Source organism: Prionailurus viverrinus, unplaced genomic scaffold (assembly GCF_022837055.1).
Source record: "Prionailurus viverrinus isolate Anna unplaced genomic scaffold, UM_Priviv_1.0 scaffold_63, whole genome shotgun sequence".
NCBI classification, from domain to species: domain Eukaryota; kingdom Metazoa; phylum Chordata; class Mammalia; order Carnivora; family Felidae; genus Prionailurus; species Prionailurus viverrinus.
Window position 1 is genome coordinate 340343 of NW_025927625.1, and position 18665 is coordinate 359007.

Sequence of the window (18665 nt, forward strand, 5' to 3'; positions counted from 1 at the left end):
TGGGCTCCCTCAGACATGGCTCAGAGGTGGCCCTCCTGGCCCCGGTCCCCACACCTCTGCTGCTGAGGCACGGTCTCGTGGCTACAGCGGTCCGTGGCTCATGCCCGCTATTTGGAGGACTCAGAAAAGGGGCCCCGAAGGCGGTCACACACACACTGCCCTGCCTACAGGTGACCTCTCTCTCAGTTTCATCTCACGGCCCCTCCGGGCTTCCGGGGACAGCGCTCGGCGTTTCGCCCATGAGGAGTGGGCTGCCCACCCCAGGAACGCAGCTCTGCTTGCCCCTCGGACCCGCCCCTTGTGGGCAGGACGGCCCTGAGCCAGCGGGGTGTCTAGCGATGCCCGGCGGCGTGCACCTGGGAGGTTTTGGCTGCTACCCACACAGTGACCCCGACACAGCCCGTACCAGGGGACGAGCCCAGGACCCGTGTCCTCAGTCTCGGGGCCCATGTATGACCCCACCCATCTCCAGCAGGCCCCTCCGGATGGCCAAGTGGGCGCGACGGCCCACAGCCTTTCTCCTACACATGCCTAGCGAAGTAGGTTCCGAGGAGGAATGGGAAGCTGGGAACACTCATGCCCCGCCGCCCCCTCCCCCGCACGGAAGTTCATACTCACGCACAGCCCCAGGCTCAGACATGCACATGGACACACGCGGCACGTGGGGAAGACAGAAGGGACCGCAGAGCTTAAGAGGGGACACGTGGCAGGGTTGGTGGCCTTCGCTGACCACGCTGTCCACCCCGGGGTGCCGGCTGAGCCCCGGCACCCCCTCCTGTGCCACCACCCGGGGCGGCGCCACCCTCTAGGGGCCCTTGGGCGGATGCCTCAGATGCACCCACGGAACCTCTGGAACCCACCTTCTGGGAAACGGGTCTTGGTCTGCTGGCCTCCAGCGCTTAGATCTCGTTTTCTGCCCGCAGGGTCTGGCTCTGGAGCCCCTGCCCCTGCCGTCCCCAGTCCCTCGGGCTTCCCTTCCCCCTGCCTGTCTCCCTTACCCTGTCTTTCCCCCCATCTGCCCCGGCCCAGCCCCTGTCTCCTTCCTTCCATCCAGGCACCTGGACACCAGGCATTCCAGCAAAGTTGAGATGAGGTTGTCTCAGGGTCCCCCGCTCCTGGAGCACGGCGCGCCCCTCTTCTGACCCCGGTGCCCACAGACACTGCTTTTACCCCCACTTCAGGGCTCGAGGAGGCCAGAGCCAGGCTCCAGGTTCCAGATGCGGCTCTTGGTGTCATTCCCATAAATGGTCACAGTCCCTTTTGACACCTCAAGGCATGAAACAGGCTAAAAGCTACATAATCACGGGAACGTCTCAATAGAATCCACATCGTCGGAGTGGAGACCCAACATGAAAAGTTCTGGTGGAGTATGCTTTAATACTTAAAAAGCTCTGTAACAAAAACCAACGTGGTCTTCAAAACGTGTACAAAACATGAGCGTGAAATGGATTTGAGCGTCGGGTAAGCGCAAAGCACATCCTGTGAGGTGCGCCAAGCTCCAGCCAGCTTGCCGTGGGCGAGTGACGTGCCACCGCGCGCGCGGCCGCAATGCTACCGCAAAACGACGGGCAGGAAACCGTGCGACGCCGCCTGTCCTGGGGCCGAGCTGCGTGGCACGCGCTCGCCCGATCCCCAAACTGCACCTTTCTCACAAATAGCACCTTTGTGCGAAGCCCACTCTTCCAGAATTGTTTTCTCCGTTTCTAGAACATAGGAATAGGTTTTTTTTTCTTACTCATTAGTCTCTGAACCATTTGTACCAAATAAATGAGGCTCAGGTCAGAGAGCAAAGGCCACCTCATATTTCAGCGACCCAGATGTTTTTAACGCTGGGATTACATTCTTATTTAAGACAACGTAGTTTTTTCTTTTGCTTCGTAAAGCCTGTGTTCATGGCCTATTTTAAACCAATTTTGTCAGCATTTTGCATCTGACTGTCTAGCGGCAGGATGAAGTGAGGACACCTAGACAGCAGAACTTGAATCATCTTTTGAAACAGTGAAAATGACAGGCCGACTCGTCTTAAAAACACGTCACATACAACACACTTCTTTGAACACCACTCAGCCTCGTGGGCTTCCAGCCCGGGCAGAGCGCGTTCGGAGACTTCTGGGCAGCGACGTCACCTGCCGACTGTGCCCACGATCACGGCGGGGTCCGGATCAGACGCAAGGCGAGAGCTGCTTCTTCTCTTCGAACTGCTTGTCCACTGCCAGAGACAGGGCTCGAAGGAAGCCCTCGATGGTGACAGTGGGGGCCTGGAAACAGACACGGGTATATGGGCCGGTCATGTCCCTGGTGGGGCTGCTGGCCGGCACCCCCAGTATGGGGCAGGGCGGGGGACTCCGAGGCCCTGCTCCGCACGAGTCCATGGAGGGCCCAGTGTGAGCAGAGGTGTGTGAGACGCCCACAGGCCACCTCCTCGCTTCAGAGGCACCGAGGCCCTCCCGCCCAGAAGCCCATCGCTTAGGCATGGAGGTGAGTCAGATCCGTAACGGTGTTATGTGCAACTCCCCGCGAGGCCAGGCCCCGCCACACAGAGTGGTGGTGGGGGGCACACAGTGGCAGTGGGGGGCACCGAGCAGCGGTGGGGGGGCACAGAGCAGCGGTGGGGGGCTCAGAGCGCTCAGAGGCAGGGGCGGCCATGGCGGACTCACCTGGACATACAGCGCATGAGCCAGAAAAGGGAGCTTTCTCAGGACGCGGCCGCTGAGACCCTCGCTCTTCCTGTGAACAGAACCGCGCTTGGGGACGGTCTCCCTCATCTCCGGAAGTCCCCTCCCCTATAGCTGGCCTCAAGGTGGGCTGGTGGCCCCCGGTCCTCAGCTCCTGCCCCAGGCGGGACAGGATGCTTGCCGCCCTGAGCTGCTAGCTGCCCAGGAGAGGCACACACGACATGGTGGGCACGTGGCCAGTGGCACGGATCCCGAGGAAACCAGGCTGGTCCCCATCAACTATTTTTGTCCAAGTGTCAGAACTGCCCTCTTCTGCCTCATCTTGACCAGTTTCCATCTCTTTAAGAGATAACCCGAAATATAGTTTCTTCAGGCTATCCCTTTGTTCAAAAGCTTCCACAAGCCTCACGGCTTCAGGATGAAGTTCAAACTCTGGTCACAACGTGGCCTCTGGGCCGCCAGCACCACCACCTGATCTCTGCCGTACAGCCCACCGCAAGTCCCCCACGGCCTTCCCCAGTTCTCTCCAGTTTGTCCAAATTCTAACCGTCCTTCACTCCACTGCAACTGTGCTCCACTCCATCTCCCCACCTTCCCTTCCTGCCACCCCTGGTCACCAAAGCCACGGGGGAGGTCGACCACGCTGCCAGCCACAGGCCCCCAGCACGTGTGCAGCCACTGGCGCTCAGGGGCCGAGCGCTCCCTCCTGACGCCTAGGGCTGCCGGGCCGCGTTCTTTCTCTGATTTCCCGAAGCACCAAACACAGACCCCTGCCGCTGTGTCCTCTGCTTACTCACACAGAAGCTTCCACTTTTTCCTTCTCATCCATTTGTAAAAATCTAACAAATGCCGTTTTTTAAGAAATCAGGACTACGTCACGAGAGCCTCATCTGAATATCTATCTTTTCAGAGACAAACACAGCACTGCTTTTTACTTTCTAACGGTGCCTGTGGGAGGGTGGCGGACCTCTACGCTCTGGCCCAGGCGCCTGGGGCCCGGGCGGTCGGGGGCTCTCAAAGCTCTCCCAGCGCCTGTGCGACAGACGCCTCGGGGTCCCAGTCCCTGTCCTCTGACCCCAAACCACGACCCCAGGCTGCTGCAGTCAGCTACAACCGCCCATGACCACAACAAATGCACTTTTCTAGGTTATAAAGACGGAGGCAATGCACACCTTGAAATTTCACTCAAAAGGAGACTCAACCTTGACACGTTGTTTTCAATGAAGCCAATCATCTCCAGCTCCCGGAGGGTCAGCAGCTGCTGGCGAGGGTATATGATCTGACACTGGAGACAGACACAGGGCGTCACGGCGCGGTTCACGGGCAGAGTGCACACTGTCGGCCACGGAACAGCAGCCCGTTCCTCAGAAACATCGCCTCCCCCAGAAAGGCAAGCACGGCCACGCCAGGACGCAGGCCGCTCCCCTCTCGCTCACACGCACGTCCCCGCTCCTTCAAACGCAGGTGAGAATACGGGTGACGGGACACGTCTCGGAGACTAGCGGGGACCCAGCCTCTTCTGTGCTTTTGATCAAGACGTGTCTTCACTACGTGTCAGGGCAGAGAGGGACTCGGAGGGGCTGAGGCCAGCCCGGTATTGGGTTTCAAAGGCGTATCACAACCCAGGGAAGCAGAGTCGAGCTCAGGAGTCAGGACTTGGCCTGCCTTTCAAGGAGGGTCTCCATTTTTTTTTTTTTCTTTTAGTATTTATTTGAGGGAGAGGGAGAGGGAGAGATAGGGAGAGGGAGAGGGAGAGGGAGAGGGAGAGGGAGAGGGAGAGGGAGAGGGAGAGAGAGAGACACACAGAATCCGAAGGAGGCTCCGGGCTCCAAGCTGACGGCACAGAACCCGACGCGGGGCTCGAACCCACAAACCATGAGATCATGACCCGAGCCGCGCAGGCGCCCCTTCATTTGTTGTTTTTAAGACAAGACCGTTGCGTGGCAGGTGGCACAGCCTGACCCTGGATCTGGACTTCATTCCCTTGTGAGCCACGTGGCTGTACACGGGAGGCACTCTGCCAAGAAGCGGCACCTGACAGGGCGCCCAGGGACCAGCACCGAACGACTTCTAACGTGAACCGCTCTGACTTAGGGACCGGGAGAGAACGGGGAACAAACAGCTTTGTCCGCATGTTTTGGAGGTCTGGTGAAGGCTGTGAGTAAATTTAAGCAACAGGGTTTACGCCAGGAGTGTTCTCACCTTCCTGAGCCTCCCTGGGTCCCTGCAGCCTCCCCGGGACTGCCCCCCGCTGCCCCTCCGGGTGCACGCGACAACCGCGGGTTCCTGACGAGTGGGCCAGGCACAGGCCGACAGCCTTCAGGACTGGCCAAATTTCCACTCCGTCATCGGAATGGCTTAACTTCCTGCAAACCGGTTGAGAACCCCTGTCCCACACACTCAGCTTCTAGAAAAAGTTCGTACGTTAACTGGCGAAACATCTCCCGGATGCGCAGCACAAGTAGGAGCGTGACCACCGTCGGGATCCCATCACGCTGACTTCTCGGCACCGACACTTTCCGGAGCTCACCTGGGACCTCAGGTCAAGGCTCCCTGGGGCCGCCACTTCCTCCGTGCCGCAGCAAAGTGGGACGGGGTGCACACGCCAGACCAGCCCTCCCATCCCTGTCAGGGGCTGTGTGATCCCCGCCGAAGCTCTGTGGCGCCGGGCTGGGGGTCGATCCCACCCCCGCCATCCTCTTACGACAACGTCATGCCAACGATCACCACGTAAATCCCCGTCCGTCGGTTGGCTTGGTTACTGCCTATCTCCCAGAATCAGGGTTCAGGAACGCTCCCCTGGGGGAAGGGACTGCCTGCCTCGGGCCTGCTGTGCCCACTGCCCTGGACTCCTAGCACCCAGGTTCTGCCTAGAGTGGTTTACGCCAGGCCACTGGGAGCGCGCTACCTCGCCCACTGCTGTTGTGCTCACTGCTCGCCAGAACACGGGACTGAAGGGACATTAATGCCGTAGCTAATGATACACTGTGAACGGCAACCCAGTCAGATGACCCCTCTGTGAACTGTGACCTCCAGTCAGATGACATCCCTGTGACCTGTGGCCTCCAGTCAGGTCTCCCTATGAACTAGGACGCGTCCGGCAGGTTTCCACGCCCCTCCCGGCAGATCGATCGATCACATGATCACAATCATCACTTTGCACTAAAAGAGCAAAAATATAAAGTCGGTGGCCATAATTTCTTTTTTTTAAATTTTTTTTTTACATTTATTTATTTTTGAGAAACAGAGTGAGACAAAGCGTGAGAGGAGGAGGGGCAGAGAGAGAAGGAGACACAGAATCTGAAGCAGGCTCCAGGCTCTGAGCAAGCGGTCAGCACAGAGCCTGATGCGGGGCTCGAACCCATGAACCGTGAGATCATGACCTGAGCCCAAGTCAGACGCTCAACTGACTGAGCCACCCAGGCACCCCAATAATTTCAACTATCAACTCAACCTACGAAACACACCAACTGCAGTTTTCGACCTAAGATGGTTAATACCACGTTCAAGTAACTCATCCCATCTCGGAATTGGCGACTTTAACCCGTGTCAGGGAACTAAGGACACACGAGAAGCCCGGTTGGAAACAAAAACGCCCCGTACCTTCATCAGTTCTTCCAGACAGGAGAGGTAGATTTTGAAGATGGCTGCTGCAGAGGGCGGTCCGATGTACTGCCTGATGTCAGCCCTGTCCACGAAGGCCACGTCGATCCTCTCCGTGATGTTGGAAGTGGTCAGAATCACCACGTTGCAGTGCCTGGAGGCAGAGGAGTGAGCGCCAGTCGGCCGGTGCCTCAGTGATTCCATCACACACCCCCACCCCCGTCCTCGAAGGTTCAGAATTCAGCCAGCGTCTCAGCCGGCTGCACCCCACATCCCACACCCAGCCTAGGAGGCCTCCTGAGGCCCACACCTGAGTGCCTGCCGGGCCCCCAACTCCCACCAGGCTCTCTTGGCTGCAACACAGTGCGCTAAGGAGGTGTTGCTCCTGTCTTCCAGCAAGTTGTCCCAGACCCCCACTTGACTGTTCCCTCTCTTCCGTCAACTGTGGCATGACAAAACTCTCGTTTTTTCTTTTTTCTTCCTCCCCCCCCCCCCAATTTTATTTTTATGTCTAGAGACAGGGAAAGTGTGTATGTGCAGGGCGGGGGGAGGGGGGGGAGGGAGGGAGAGAGAGAAAGAGAGAGAGAGAGAAAGAGAGAGAGAGAGAGAGAGAGAGAGAGAAGAGAGAGAGAGAGAGAGAGAGAGAGAGAGAGAGAGAGAGAGAGAGAGAGAGAATCCCAAGCAGGCTCCATGCTCAGCTTGGAGCCCAGTGCAGGGCTTGATCCCACGACCCGAGCCAGTATCAAAAGTCAGACACTTAACCGCCTGAGCCACCCAAGCACCCCCGGAGCTCTCACTCTGTGTGCAGCGCCCTGAGCACCCCATCGACCTGCCAGGGCACAGCCAGCTGAGCACTCGACGCGCAGCTCTCGGGACTCCCACATGCCGCGGAGCTGAGGTATTTATCCTGTTTACGGGCTGCTTCCCCTTTAGCTTCCAAAGGACAAGAGAGCCCCGCTGTCCAGTCTGTCGGCCAGCGTGGCCAGCACACGGCAGGCACAAGGCATCCCGTGAGCACGCTTCCCAGGCCACTGGGCTTGGTGTGGGGGATGTGGCGATGCTCCCCCGGGGCCCGAGTCAACACACAGGCCAGGCCGCAGGAAGCGTGTGGCCTGGGGAGCCCCCCCAGGAAGGCCAGCTTCACCCGGTGTCTGGAAACAGGTGTGTAGTGCGGGGTGAGCAAGGGTGAGCCACTGAGGGTTAGGGGCAGGGAGTGTGCGGGTCACAGGAGTCCGGGCGGAGGGATGACACGGCTGGGATTCTTGTCTGGGGACGGGCTTTGTCCCAAAGAGTCAGACCCACACAAAGGAAGGCCTGGAAGGGTGGCCTAGAGGGGCCTGAACAGGAAGCGTGAAGTTAAGGGCACAGGAAGGGGTGAGGGCAACCGGAAACCCGTGCGTCTCCATTCCCTCCTGAGCCCCCACACCTGCCAGCGACAGGAGGGGCACTGGGACCCCACCTTCTGGCTCGAGCAGGGGCTGCACAGGGAGGACATCGGGTCAATGGGAACCCTGGAGGCGGGAGCTGCAGGGCTGAGTGAGCACCCCGGGAGTGTCCGACGCCCAGTCTAGGTGGACCCACAGGCCCGTGAGGGGTAACCAACAGAAGAGGGAAGGAGGCTGACAGCAGAAACTAGGCGGTCTGGAGAGTGGAGGCAGGGGAAGGGTGGCTGGAGGTCTGATGGTGCGGAAAATTCCAGGGAGGGCGGGTGGCTCTCAGGTAAGGGAGGGGCAGAAACCAGACTGAGGAGCAGGGGCGGGGCTGGGAGCAGAGCCCAGGGAGGAAGGAGGAGCGGCTACAGGGGCACATGGCTGGCCCCGAGCAGGGTGGAAGCAAGCAGGCCAGCAACAGCTGCGGCTCAGGAAATTACAGCCCCTCACAGCAGGTCGCAGGTCGTAAACCGCAAATGTACTGCGGGTGGCCCGGGAAACAGCCCACGACACGATTCGGTTCCCCACCAGTCCACGCGGACAAGCTAGCTCTGCAGCCGGGCAGCCTCCCAGTGGGAGAGCGCTCCCGGGACCCACCGAGGGCTGCGATCCGGGGTGGGGGTCGGGGGGTGGGGGCCCGGACCGAGTCAGGTTACGAGGAGTCACTCCCTAAAGCTGCACGGGCTCAGGGCACACTGACCACAGGCCCCGGACCTGCAAGGCTGGGCTGTGGAGACGTGAAATCTGGCCCCATGAAGCGCACGCGGGGGGCGCTCGCCTGTCCATCGCCAGCCCTGCAACGCCAACCAACACCGGGCGGTGCCGGCATCGGTGCCGGAGGACGGCCGTGTTTCACGGTCACGCGCTTCTCCGCACGCTTGAGTTTCGCTTTATGTTTCCGATACCTTAATGAAAGTACCTGCCCACGAAGTGGTGCATTTAGCAGATACACCGCCTCAGGTGTGGGAGAAGGGCCGAAACTCAGCAGCCGTGTGTCCACTCAGAGGAGCTGAGTAACGTGTAGAGGCGTGCGGCCACTTCACACCCTCCCTGTGGCTTCTCGCGTGAGACCACCGTGTCAGCATTACCTCTTAATCTGATCGATCTGGGTTAAGACAGCGTTGACCACACGGATGGCATCTGACGGCTCGGTACCTGCTCTGCAAGCGTTGCGGGCGGCCGTGAGGCTCTCCACCTGTGGGGACGGGGCGACAGGTCGGAAAGGACAGCACCCGACCCCAGGGGCAGCCGTGCGCTGCATCAACCGAGCAAGCGAGGGGCAAGCGAACGGGTACGCGTGAGCCCGCTATGCCAGGAGCTCGACGTGCGGGACGCCGGGCAGGAGAGGGCTGCGTGACAGGAGTGCCGGATGGAGGACGGACTCAGCCAGGGGTCCAATTCCCTCCAGTCACGGGTGTGATGTCCAGCTGCGCCTACCTCATCAATCAGCACGAACACCAGCGCATCTCTGTCATCGATCAAGTCCTGAATCTTCTGGAACATCTTCGTTACCAGCTTGCCACTCTGGAACCAAAACACTCCTTTAATGTTGACTTGTACGCTTCACGCCGCCTGCTGCACACCCTCATCTGCCGTCCCTGCCCAGCCTCGTTATGACCCCAGGGGGCCCCACGAGCCCATTGCCTCCTGACGGCCCCCCGGAGGAATCCCTAAATCCCAGGAGCCAGGGCCACACGGGAGAGGCCGACCCACAAGATCCCCTTGCCCCGCTCCACGTGCCGGGAAGCGCGCTCGAGCCCACGCCGGCTCAGCCCTGAGCCGCCTGGCACACACAGGTGCCTCAGCGCCCTCCCTCCTTCCTTTTGCCTGCCATCCGCACCACCAGGAACAAGATGGGTCACGGATGCAAGCTAAGGGCACTCCTTACGGGTGCTCCGCGTCCTGGCTCACCACCCTCTGGAGGGATGTTTGCACCGGTGCCCGGGCAGAGCTCTCCTGTGCTGAGAGGCACCTGCAACATCACCTTGGCCGAGCCCCACGGTTCGGACAGAGGAACACAGAGGAACGAGGCTCAGAGCCCTGAGGGCGTGCTCTCTGAGGATGCAGCCCTCTGCTGAACGCAGGTCCCGTCCTCAGAGAAAGCTGAGTGTCTGTCCCGCCCAAAGGTCTGGATGCCACCAGCAGAGGGTACTCTCGGGCCTATTTCCAAGTTACCGCTCAGTTCTGGAACTTCCCTCCGACCGCGAGTCCGCCCTACTGTCCCGTTACCTACTTCTGTCTGAAGCTCTCGGAGGAGAGTTTGCCTACTCTACGAGACAGCCGTCCAACTACATGGTTGACAATGCCGACAAGCAGAAGCGATGCTGATACTTACTTCCGAAAACCACTTAGAGAAGAGGCTGTGGCTGTTTATTTCAATTAATTGGCCGTACCGGTACCTGAGATGATAAAACAGAGTTACAACGAGTGGCTTCCAAATCGCTCCTACGGCACCCACAGGGGCGGCAACACTTCCGCTTTAACCCAGCATCCCTCCGCTGCCCGCTAACTGGTTAAGTCGCCACAGCTACCAACGAGGGCTGGTGCAGCAGCCTGCGCAAGTACTTACGACCATCTAACAACATGCAATCAGCGGTCCTGGCTGAAGCAAACTAAGGGTTTTGAACTGGAAAACATCTCTGCATCAAAACAACTTTTCATCTGCTTGTAACTGACGTCTCAGGTGCTCTAAGAAGCGTCACCAGCAGTAACGTGGTAGCAAAACAAAACGTAACCGTCAGGCGTTTTCTGGCCAGAGCTGAACGTGTTTTCCTCCCTCCATAAACCCGACGAGTGGACAATCTGTTTCCCAGCAAAAACTCACTTCCTGTGGACCCCAGGGCCACGGGGCACCCGGAGGCCCCGATGTCAGCCTCAGTATATACTGACAGACTGCAATCTAGCACTGGTCCTCTGTGCACACGGGACACCTGGATGCACTTAGTTCTAACTAAAATCAAACAGGGAGCGAGACGGGGGCAGAAGGGAAGCCGGGCCCCGTCCCCGATGCCTCGAAAGTCCACATGAGAAAGACAACCCCTTTCAAAAAATTGCAACTGGCTATCCGCTAATTCTGTTTACCAAAGAGGGGAGAGACAGACAACCTAATGGAATAAAGACTGGGTTGAATACTGAACAAAATCAACCCTAAGGCATTTCCATCAGGTGAGCAACAAAGGCTTGCTAAGGTTTCTCTCTGGCATTTCTAAGCCACAAAATAAATGCGTATTTCCAGACGGTTGTACTGCAGGAAGTTTTCTTTCTTGAGGTAACATCTTCAGTGTCCAGTGTTTCAGGTAACGGCTCCAAGAGATCTGCAAGGCACAGATGCACCTCGGCAGGTCAAGACAAAACCAAGTTGCTCACACAGAATAAAAGGTAGGAAAAGAGCAACTTCCCTACACAAAAATACTCACGGGACATTTTTGAAAGGGAAGAAAATAAAGTATTCGTCCTAGGATACACGCTGGAGTAACAAGTCTCAGATCAATCCCCTGAATTAACCGGAAAAGGAGACGAAATCATCGCAACAGCAACAGCCATCTGTGAGTGGCGCCAGACAGCAGGCGTCAGGACTGTCACCCAGACAGGAACGAGGGAGCCCGCAAGCGCTCTGGCTCTCTGCCTACAGCGCCTTCCGACCGCGAGCCTGGAGGGGACCCAAGACGTGCACAGCCACCGCGCTGACTTGGACACAGAGGTCAGAGTTCGAGGAGCCTGAGGCAGCTGTAGGCTGCAGAGCAGAGTTCCAGAGGGGAGGTAGACACGCAGGAGTAAAGCTCCGGGAATCGTCACGGGGTCCCTCTGGGTCTTTGCTGACACTCGGGCGTGTGTGAATATGGAAATCCCAATCGGCTGGAGAGCCGTGAGGGGCACGGCTCCTGGGGCTCACAGGCTGGGAAGCTCGAGTTCCCAATGGCCAACGTGCGCAGTACCCGCTATCACTCAGGGTGCCCAAGTGAGATCCCAGAAGGGCCTCACTTCACTATTAAGTCTGGACTCCTTTCCAGTAAAGCTTAAAAACAAACCTCAAAAGGGTTGCCCTAAATCACAAATGCAATGCCTAGCGGAACAAAACCCGACAAAAACAATGTCTGCACTCAACCAAAACTTACCTGACAGCACAAGCAGAAACGGACCCCGAACCAGGAGAAACGCCAGTCAACAGAAAGACCCGGAACTGACAAGGATGGACTTAGCAGGGAAAGTTGTGAAATGGTGACCACACACCGGCTCAAACATTTTAACACGAGGATAATGCGGAAAATTGAAAAGTATAAAAGGAACCAGGTGGAACAGCCGGAAAAGAAAAACATGCAAACAGAAACGAAAATGTCACTGAATTAAAAGCAGATCTGACATCTTAGAAAACTGTCCAAAATGCAACACAGAAAATTCTAAAATCCTCAAAGAAAAAAAGCCACATCGGTGGCCCAGGGGAGAATATCAAACAGCTGAACACGCAAATAAATGGGTCTGTTCCTAGAAAGTGAGTGTGTGTAGGGGGAATTCGTTGAGAAAATAACGGCCGAATGGTGTCTAAACGCAAGGACATCATAAGCCCCGAGAGAGACAGAACTCAAGGAGAAACAGACAAACCCACCCCTGGCTTGGCCATGCCTCTCTCAGGCAACAGGATGGGAAACCGTCAGCGAGAGCAGCAAGCATCCGGCCCTGAGAGCGGACTGCATTCTGACACACACGTGGGACGGTCACCCAAAGAGCACGTGCTGATTGTTAAAGGAAGCGCCGTAAACGTAGAAGACTGAGACTCTTAACTCAGAACAGTGCTCAGTACGGGAGTGAATTTGCTCTGAGAGGGATCTACTAGTAAAGGAAAATTAGGAAGAAATAAACAGCTTCCATGTCACACGTGAAAAGCAAGCGACCCGGTCCTGCTGCTCCCCTTTCTCGAATTACCAGAAGTTACCTGCTCGAAAGTCTGATGGTCAATTTCTGGGCTAGTGCCTTACACAGGGATGTTTTTCCAGTTCCTGGAGGACCTGTAACAAAACCCAAGCAGATGTGTTTTTCAGTCAGCGTGGTAGCAAATCCCTTAAAACAACGGGAGCTGCGTTATCCCCGGCACACACAACAAGGAGTGGGGCTCAGAGCTCCGAATGCTGTTACCCCAAGTACCGCCGGGCAGCCCACAAAGAAGTCGGCTAGCAGCGTGCGTGCTGCAAAATATTAACACGCTTCCCAAGGCTTTCCCTTTTTCTCCTTGTCTGACCTCGGCCTGTGTTTCCACTCTTGGCTTCCACGTCCCCAACACAGCATCGCCTCCCGGCCCGTGCGTCCCCTCAGCATCCAGAGCGAGCACATCTCCTGGTCTCCAACTTCGCTGACACCCTCCTTGTCCCCGCACGTCCTCTAGAAAACCCACTCGCTAAGTCACCTCGTGAAAGGTCAAACACCTTTCGTGACAAGCATCTGGATCCTTAAGGCACTGGTGCTTGTCATTCCTGCAGCCCACAGCATCCCCGTCTTCCACGGCAGCCCACACTAAACCAGGAGAGCAGCAGGCGAAGCCCTGCTCGTACAGCTTCTTGCCCCGTGTGCCGCCGAGCAGGAGGCCTGGCAGCAGCTGAGACGCCAACACAGAGGGACAAATGCATCTGCCAGAAGATGCAGACGCTTGCAAATCTGATCTGCGTGCATTCTTGATAATTAAAGAAGAAACATAGAGCCGATTCCAAATGGGAAATACTTGATTTCACTAATCAAAATACCCACGGATGGTCTGCTCAGAACCCAGTATCGGGACAATATGCTGAGATTATCTGCGGTTTAAAAGGCCCCGTGTTGGGGGTGCCTGGGTGGTTCGGTTAAGCATCTGAACCTTGATTTCGGCCCAGGCCAAGATCTCACAGTTTGTGAGACTGAACCCCGAGTTGGGCTCTGTGCTGACAGCGTGGAGCCTTTTCGGGATTCTCTCTCCCGCTCTCCCTCTCTGCCCTTCCCCCACTCGTGCGCTCTGTCTCAAAACAGAGAAATACAATCTCAGGAGAAAATAAAAGACTTTTAAGACTCCACGGAAGCATATGGTCTTAACTGGTCTCAGAAGCTAATCACCCCCACCTCACTATTATTGGGGCATTCTCTCGATTTCTTTCTAACCAGGAACATCAAGAAAAAATCCAATGTTCTCCTCTGAGAAGATTCAGACAGAACTTCAGTGAAGCAGGGCTGTTGCGGTTTATGGTCACAAAGCGAAGCCCTGGGAATACTACAAAAACGTGAGGCGGTTCCTGCCCTAAGGACTGTACGATCACTTGGGGGAACGAGGCAGTTATGTGAAAAGTTTAATAATAACATAGAAGAGTCACAAGGCAGAGACCAGGCAGCTGCCGAGTGAAGGGTCAGGTGACACATGCCCAGGGTAATGTGAGCTAGAGTGGCTTCTCAGGGAGGGGACATTAGAGGACAGCTCTGGCTGCATCAGAAAACAGAACTGTAACCCCTTGAAGGTCAGCGGGACAAGTAAAAAAGCCTGACTTCACACGGTTTACCTGGTTAAATAAAGAAAACCCCACACGCTCTTACCGTGAAGCAGCACCACCCGGTTCCAGGCGATGAGATTGCTGTCGACGTTCTTGTCTGAGAAGAGCAAGGTTGTCATCACGTAATCGAGGAGCTGAGCGAAGAAAGGTAAAATGCACACGGAGGTGTGGACAAGGCAAAGGTTCCCACCAGATGTGCCCGAGGAGAGGGGCCGGGCGCCAGACCACCCACCCCTCGGCGACTGCTGGCGCCGAGTGCCGGATGCTTCACAGGCTTTCGTTTTGGAAGAAACTCCAAACGTACGAGACCAGGTTGGCTGCTGCTACTCTAAGTATGCAGACAAACACAGGGGTCCCGCCAAAGGACAAGACTTAGCAAGTGATGAGTGGGCTCCTACCTCTGGGACAACACAGCAGCGGGCAAGCCACAGCACATTCACTTAGGACCACAGCCAGGACTGTGGCCGCGTAGCCCGGGTGATGCGGGGGATGGACTTCTAGTGTCCCCCACGGCATGCAGGACCCTTCCCCTTGAAGGGGGCTCAGACGAGCTGGCGCTTGCTCAGACCTGCCGACCTGCTCTGTCTGCCCCTTGGCCCTGCCTCCTCAGTCCCAGTGCGTTAAAAGCACAATCCGGTGAAGGCTGTCTTTACATTCTGCACCCTCCTCTTCCTCCCCCATGGGACAGACACCCGGGACACGGGCTGCCAGGAGCCATAAATTCGCAAAAGCCTATTTGAGTCACGGGGCTCCAAGATGCTGGAGGGCAACACAATATTGATCCCAACTCAAACAGCCGGGACTTCCTGCAAAATCAGCACGGCAACTTACATGAGATTTGACTTCCACATCATATACCAGGCTGTCCCAAAGCCCATGGAATTCAGCTGGGAGAGAGGAAAACAAAAACCTAATTTTAGGAAAACAAGCACCACAATGACCAGTGAGGTCTGCCCCGAGTCACTGACGCTCTCCACCGCGCCACACACCACAGGCCGAGAGTCTCGTTACCGGGAAGTTAAATGTTTGAGTTGTTTCTTAAAAGTTTAATTTTTCTTTACAGGTGCAAAATCACTGCCAGTCACTCAGCTTTCAACAGACAACCGAATGGAGTACGGAGTTACTTTTTCATCACGTGGCCACGCGCAATTATCTCTTGCAGACCTGAGCTCTCCCACAAGCACATAGACTGCCCCACCGTCCTCCCAGCAGCCAGCACTTGGGTGGGGCAGAGGCAGGTCTGGACCGGCTGTCACGACACCACACGTAAACGCTGAGGACTCCACCGGCTAGAACCAAGGCAAAGTCCACAGGGAAGCACGGAGAAGGCAGGAGGAAGGAAGGGGCCGGCAGGTGACCAACCGGGAAGGAAAGAGCACCTCCGGATTCTCAGCACCATCTCTGAGGGACCCGCCTGCAGGAACACAGCCTCACAATGGAGACCCCTGCTTTCATCTTCTGTGATGCGCTCTCTGTTCCACAAGAAAAAAAACACCCCGAAAGCCTACAAAACAGATGGATGAATACAACCTCCTCAGCTAACTGCCGTGGAGAGAGCAGGCCACATGCCGACCCCTGACTTCGTGTCCTAGGTGCGTACTGCCCGGCGCCAGTGCTCACGCACCTGCGGGCAGGACCCAGTGACTCGCCGCAGTTATGTTCTCGGTCTCCTCCTCCAGAGTCTCACTGCTGGGGCCGCCCTCATTCAGCTGGAAGACGTGAAGTGAAATCGTGCAGGCACCCAAGTCGATGGGCTGTGATGAGAGGGAGAGCAATCAACCCACACAGACTGAACTCCCTTCCCAATTCTAGCCATGACAATTACCCGGTAACGTCCAAAAATAAAAATTGGATATGCAGAACGTTAGAAACTCGTTCGTAGATTAGGAAAAAAGCCTATCATATTCAGATTCGGTATCAACTCTTTAAGATGTTTCTCTCTCCCCTTTTGACTAAAAAACTACCTTATTGTTCTTCGTAATCGTGAAAATTGCGTGGTTGGTGAAAACATACAAACGATACAGAATGAAGTTTGTCAAAGTCGCCCATCCAACCTCACATGCGCCCTGGTCTATCACGCAGCCACATACATGTACTTGACCAAAAACGGATTCAACCACACAGTTTTCTAACTGGGCTTTTCCCGCTTCTTTTTCACAGCTATGTCGTATTTACTGTGATCCTATCATCTGCTTAGTCAACCTCTGACTGGCGGATAACCAAGATATTTCGAGGTGTCAGCTACTATTAACAACGTATAGAAAGTCGCCCTTGCACTTCTATAAAACCACATAATTACGTCTGAAGATGAATTTCTCTAGGTGAACAGGCAGAGCCAAAGATGAGAACGTTAAAACGTCTAACCGCTGGCCCCAGCACCCTCCACTGAGGCTGCGTTAACCTGTCCTCCCTCAGTAGCGTGGAGAGCGCCTCTGTGTCCTCCAAGCTGTCCAAAATCAAGTATGATGGGTAAAAGTCACAAAGCCACGGGGCACCTGGGTGGCTCAGTCGGTTGAGCGTCCGACTTCGGCTCAGGTCATGATCTCACCATTCGGGGGTTCGAGCCCCGGGTCGGGCTCTGTGCTGACTACCCAGAGCCTAGAGCCTGCTTCGGATTCTGGGTCTCCCCCCTCTCGGCCCCTCCCCTGCTCACACTCTGTCTCTCAAAAATAAACATTAAAAAATTTTTTTAAAAAACCCCAAAACTGACAAAGACACAAACGTTAGTCCCAGTATAAGAAAGGAGAGGTCCACCTTCTAAGCAAACTTTTGGGGCCAAACCAATGCTTCCCAACTGATTCTAAGACACGAGCCATGCGGATAGAGGGGATGTATCAGACACTGGGTTGTTTGTACAGTGACAAAAAGGTCCCAACACACCCACCCTCTCCCACAAAGATGGTGGGCGGGGCCGTCCGCACGCCAGACTAGACGAAGCCCTTCTCCACGGAAGGCCCATCTCATCCCTCAGCCCCCATGCCTCCTACAGTCTATGCCGGTGGAGCGGTCCATGGACCTCTGCTGCCTGGAAGGACAGAGAGCAGGGACGGAGGCCTCATCAGCACAGCCCATTCCGCGGCGCTGCGTTCTGCTTTCCCAATGGTCCCCCTACTGTGCTGTGAGCATCCTGACCCCGGGGCCAGCCCACTCCCAGCACCTGGCTCTTCCCAGACAAAGCAACAGATAAACGAACCACTTTCTGACAACACACCACCAAAGCAGCGAGCAGACATCCGTGACACTGACGTTGTTGTTGTTTTTTTTTTTTTTTTTAAGGTAAACTCAACACCCGACGTGGGGCGTGAACCTATGAACCCAGGATCAAGATCGCATGATCTGCTAAATGAGCCAGCCTGGTGCCCCCATGACACTGACTTTGTATTCGACTATGGATTAGCGATTTTTTGGCAATATGAATTAGTCACCTGTGGGTCTTTAACCTTCAACTCTGTGTCAACAATAGACACAGACTGCACGTTTCTGCTCAGAAAAGGATCATCAAACTCGGTCCACGTGTAGTCACCAAACACAATGTTATGTCTGTTGAGCAGCTTTCTAACGCTCAGCTTTATATCTTCTTTTTTGGCAGTGCTGGGAACACAAGACACAGAGGTCAGGGTGGTAACAAGTGCCTTCCACAAAATCAGGCCTTTCAGAGCACAGCGGTGGGCTCGCCTGGGGGTCAGCCCCAAGCCAAGCCCTGCCCTCCATCCGCCAAGAGGCCACAGCAACAGCTCCTGCCACCCCGGGCTGCCCCAACGGAAGATCAGCCAGGACACACAGGCGCCGCGAGCTCTCGCTAGTGCTGCTACTGTTAGGAACCAAGGCACAAAGCTCCCACAGCCGTGGGGTTGCAGCCCGAGTCCGCATTTTAACAAAAGCCCGAGGCCTGTGATTCACGTGGGAAAACTCTGACACTTTGGGACTGGCATTCGAGGCTTCCAGGACGCCGACAGGTTCTGGACCGTACCTGCCTCCGCCCCCACCTCCCACACTGCCCCAGCCGGCCTCCCCCTCGGGCTCCCCCTCGGCGGCAGGCAGGCCCCCGGGAGGGTCCACCCTCCCGGGCGCCTGCCCCACGCAAGCCACACCCAGACCCCTCTGAAAGCTGCGGACCACGGGGGTTCGCCTGGGGTCCTGAGAGATCAGGTGGTGGGCGGCTGGGGTGACGAAACGGCCCGACAAACGCCAGGTCCGAGGATAACGTGCACACGCGCCCCTTCCTCCCCGGGCCCGTCCGGCTCCGCTTGGGTGCGGCGCCCGGGCTCACCTGCCGCTCCGCTGGTGCACCTCCACGTGGACGGTCGGCGCCTCGGCCACGCACGGCAGCGCCTGCTTCAGGTCGCCCACGGCCTCGTCCATGGCGCCGCCTGGAGCAGCGGGGACCCGGCCGGAGCGTGGCCGCCGCCGCCGCCTCGCGCCCCGAGCCGCCGCCGCCGCCGCCGCCACCGCCC

At 56.7% G+C, this 18665-nt stretch overlaps 1 protein-coding gene across 2 annotated transcripts; it reads right to left on the reverse strand.

The window, feature by feature from the left end:
* Positions 1–1357: 1357 nt before the first annotated feature.
* Positions 1358–18653, reverse strand: TRIP13 (thyroid hormone receptor interactor 13). 2 transcript variants are annotated; one of them, XM_047848439.1, is made up of 13 exons: positions 18482–18653; positions 17637–17802; positions 15836–15965; positions 15043–15098; positions 14255–14345; positions 12639–12711; positions 10044–10107; positions 9146–9232; positions 8797–8903; positions 6279–6432; positions 3848–3960; positions 2658–2727; positions 1358–2258 (listed from the first exon to the last, which is right to left on the reverse strand). In XM_047848439.1, the coding sequence occupies exons 1-13, from the start codon at positions 18571–18573 to the stop codon at positions 2163–2165; spliced, it is 1299 nt and encodes a 432-aa protein (XP_047704395.1). In that variant the 5' UTR covers positions 18574–18653; the 3' UTR covers positions 1358–2162. The 2 variants fall into 2 exon arrangements, with proteins under 2 accessions (XP_047704395.1, XP_047704396.1); XM_047848440.1 differs by lacking the exons at positions 1358–2258; positions 2658–2727; positions 3848–3960 and adding an exon at positions 4588–5837 and having other exon boundaries at positions 18482–18651.
* Positions 18654–18665: the final 12 nt, after the last annotated feature.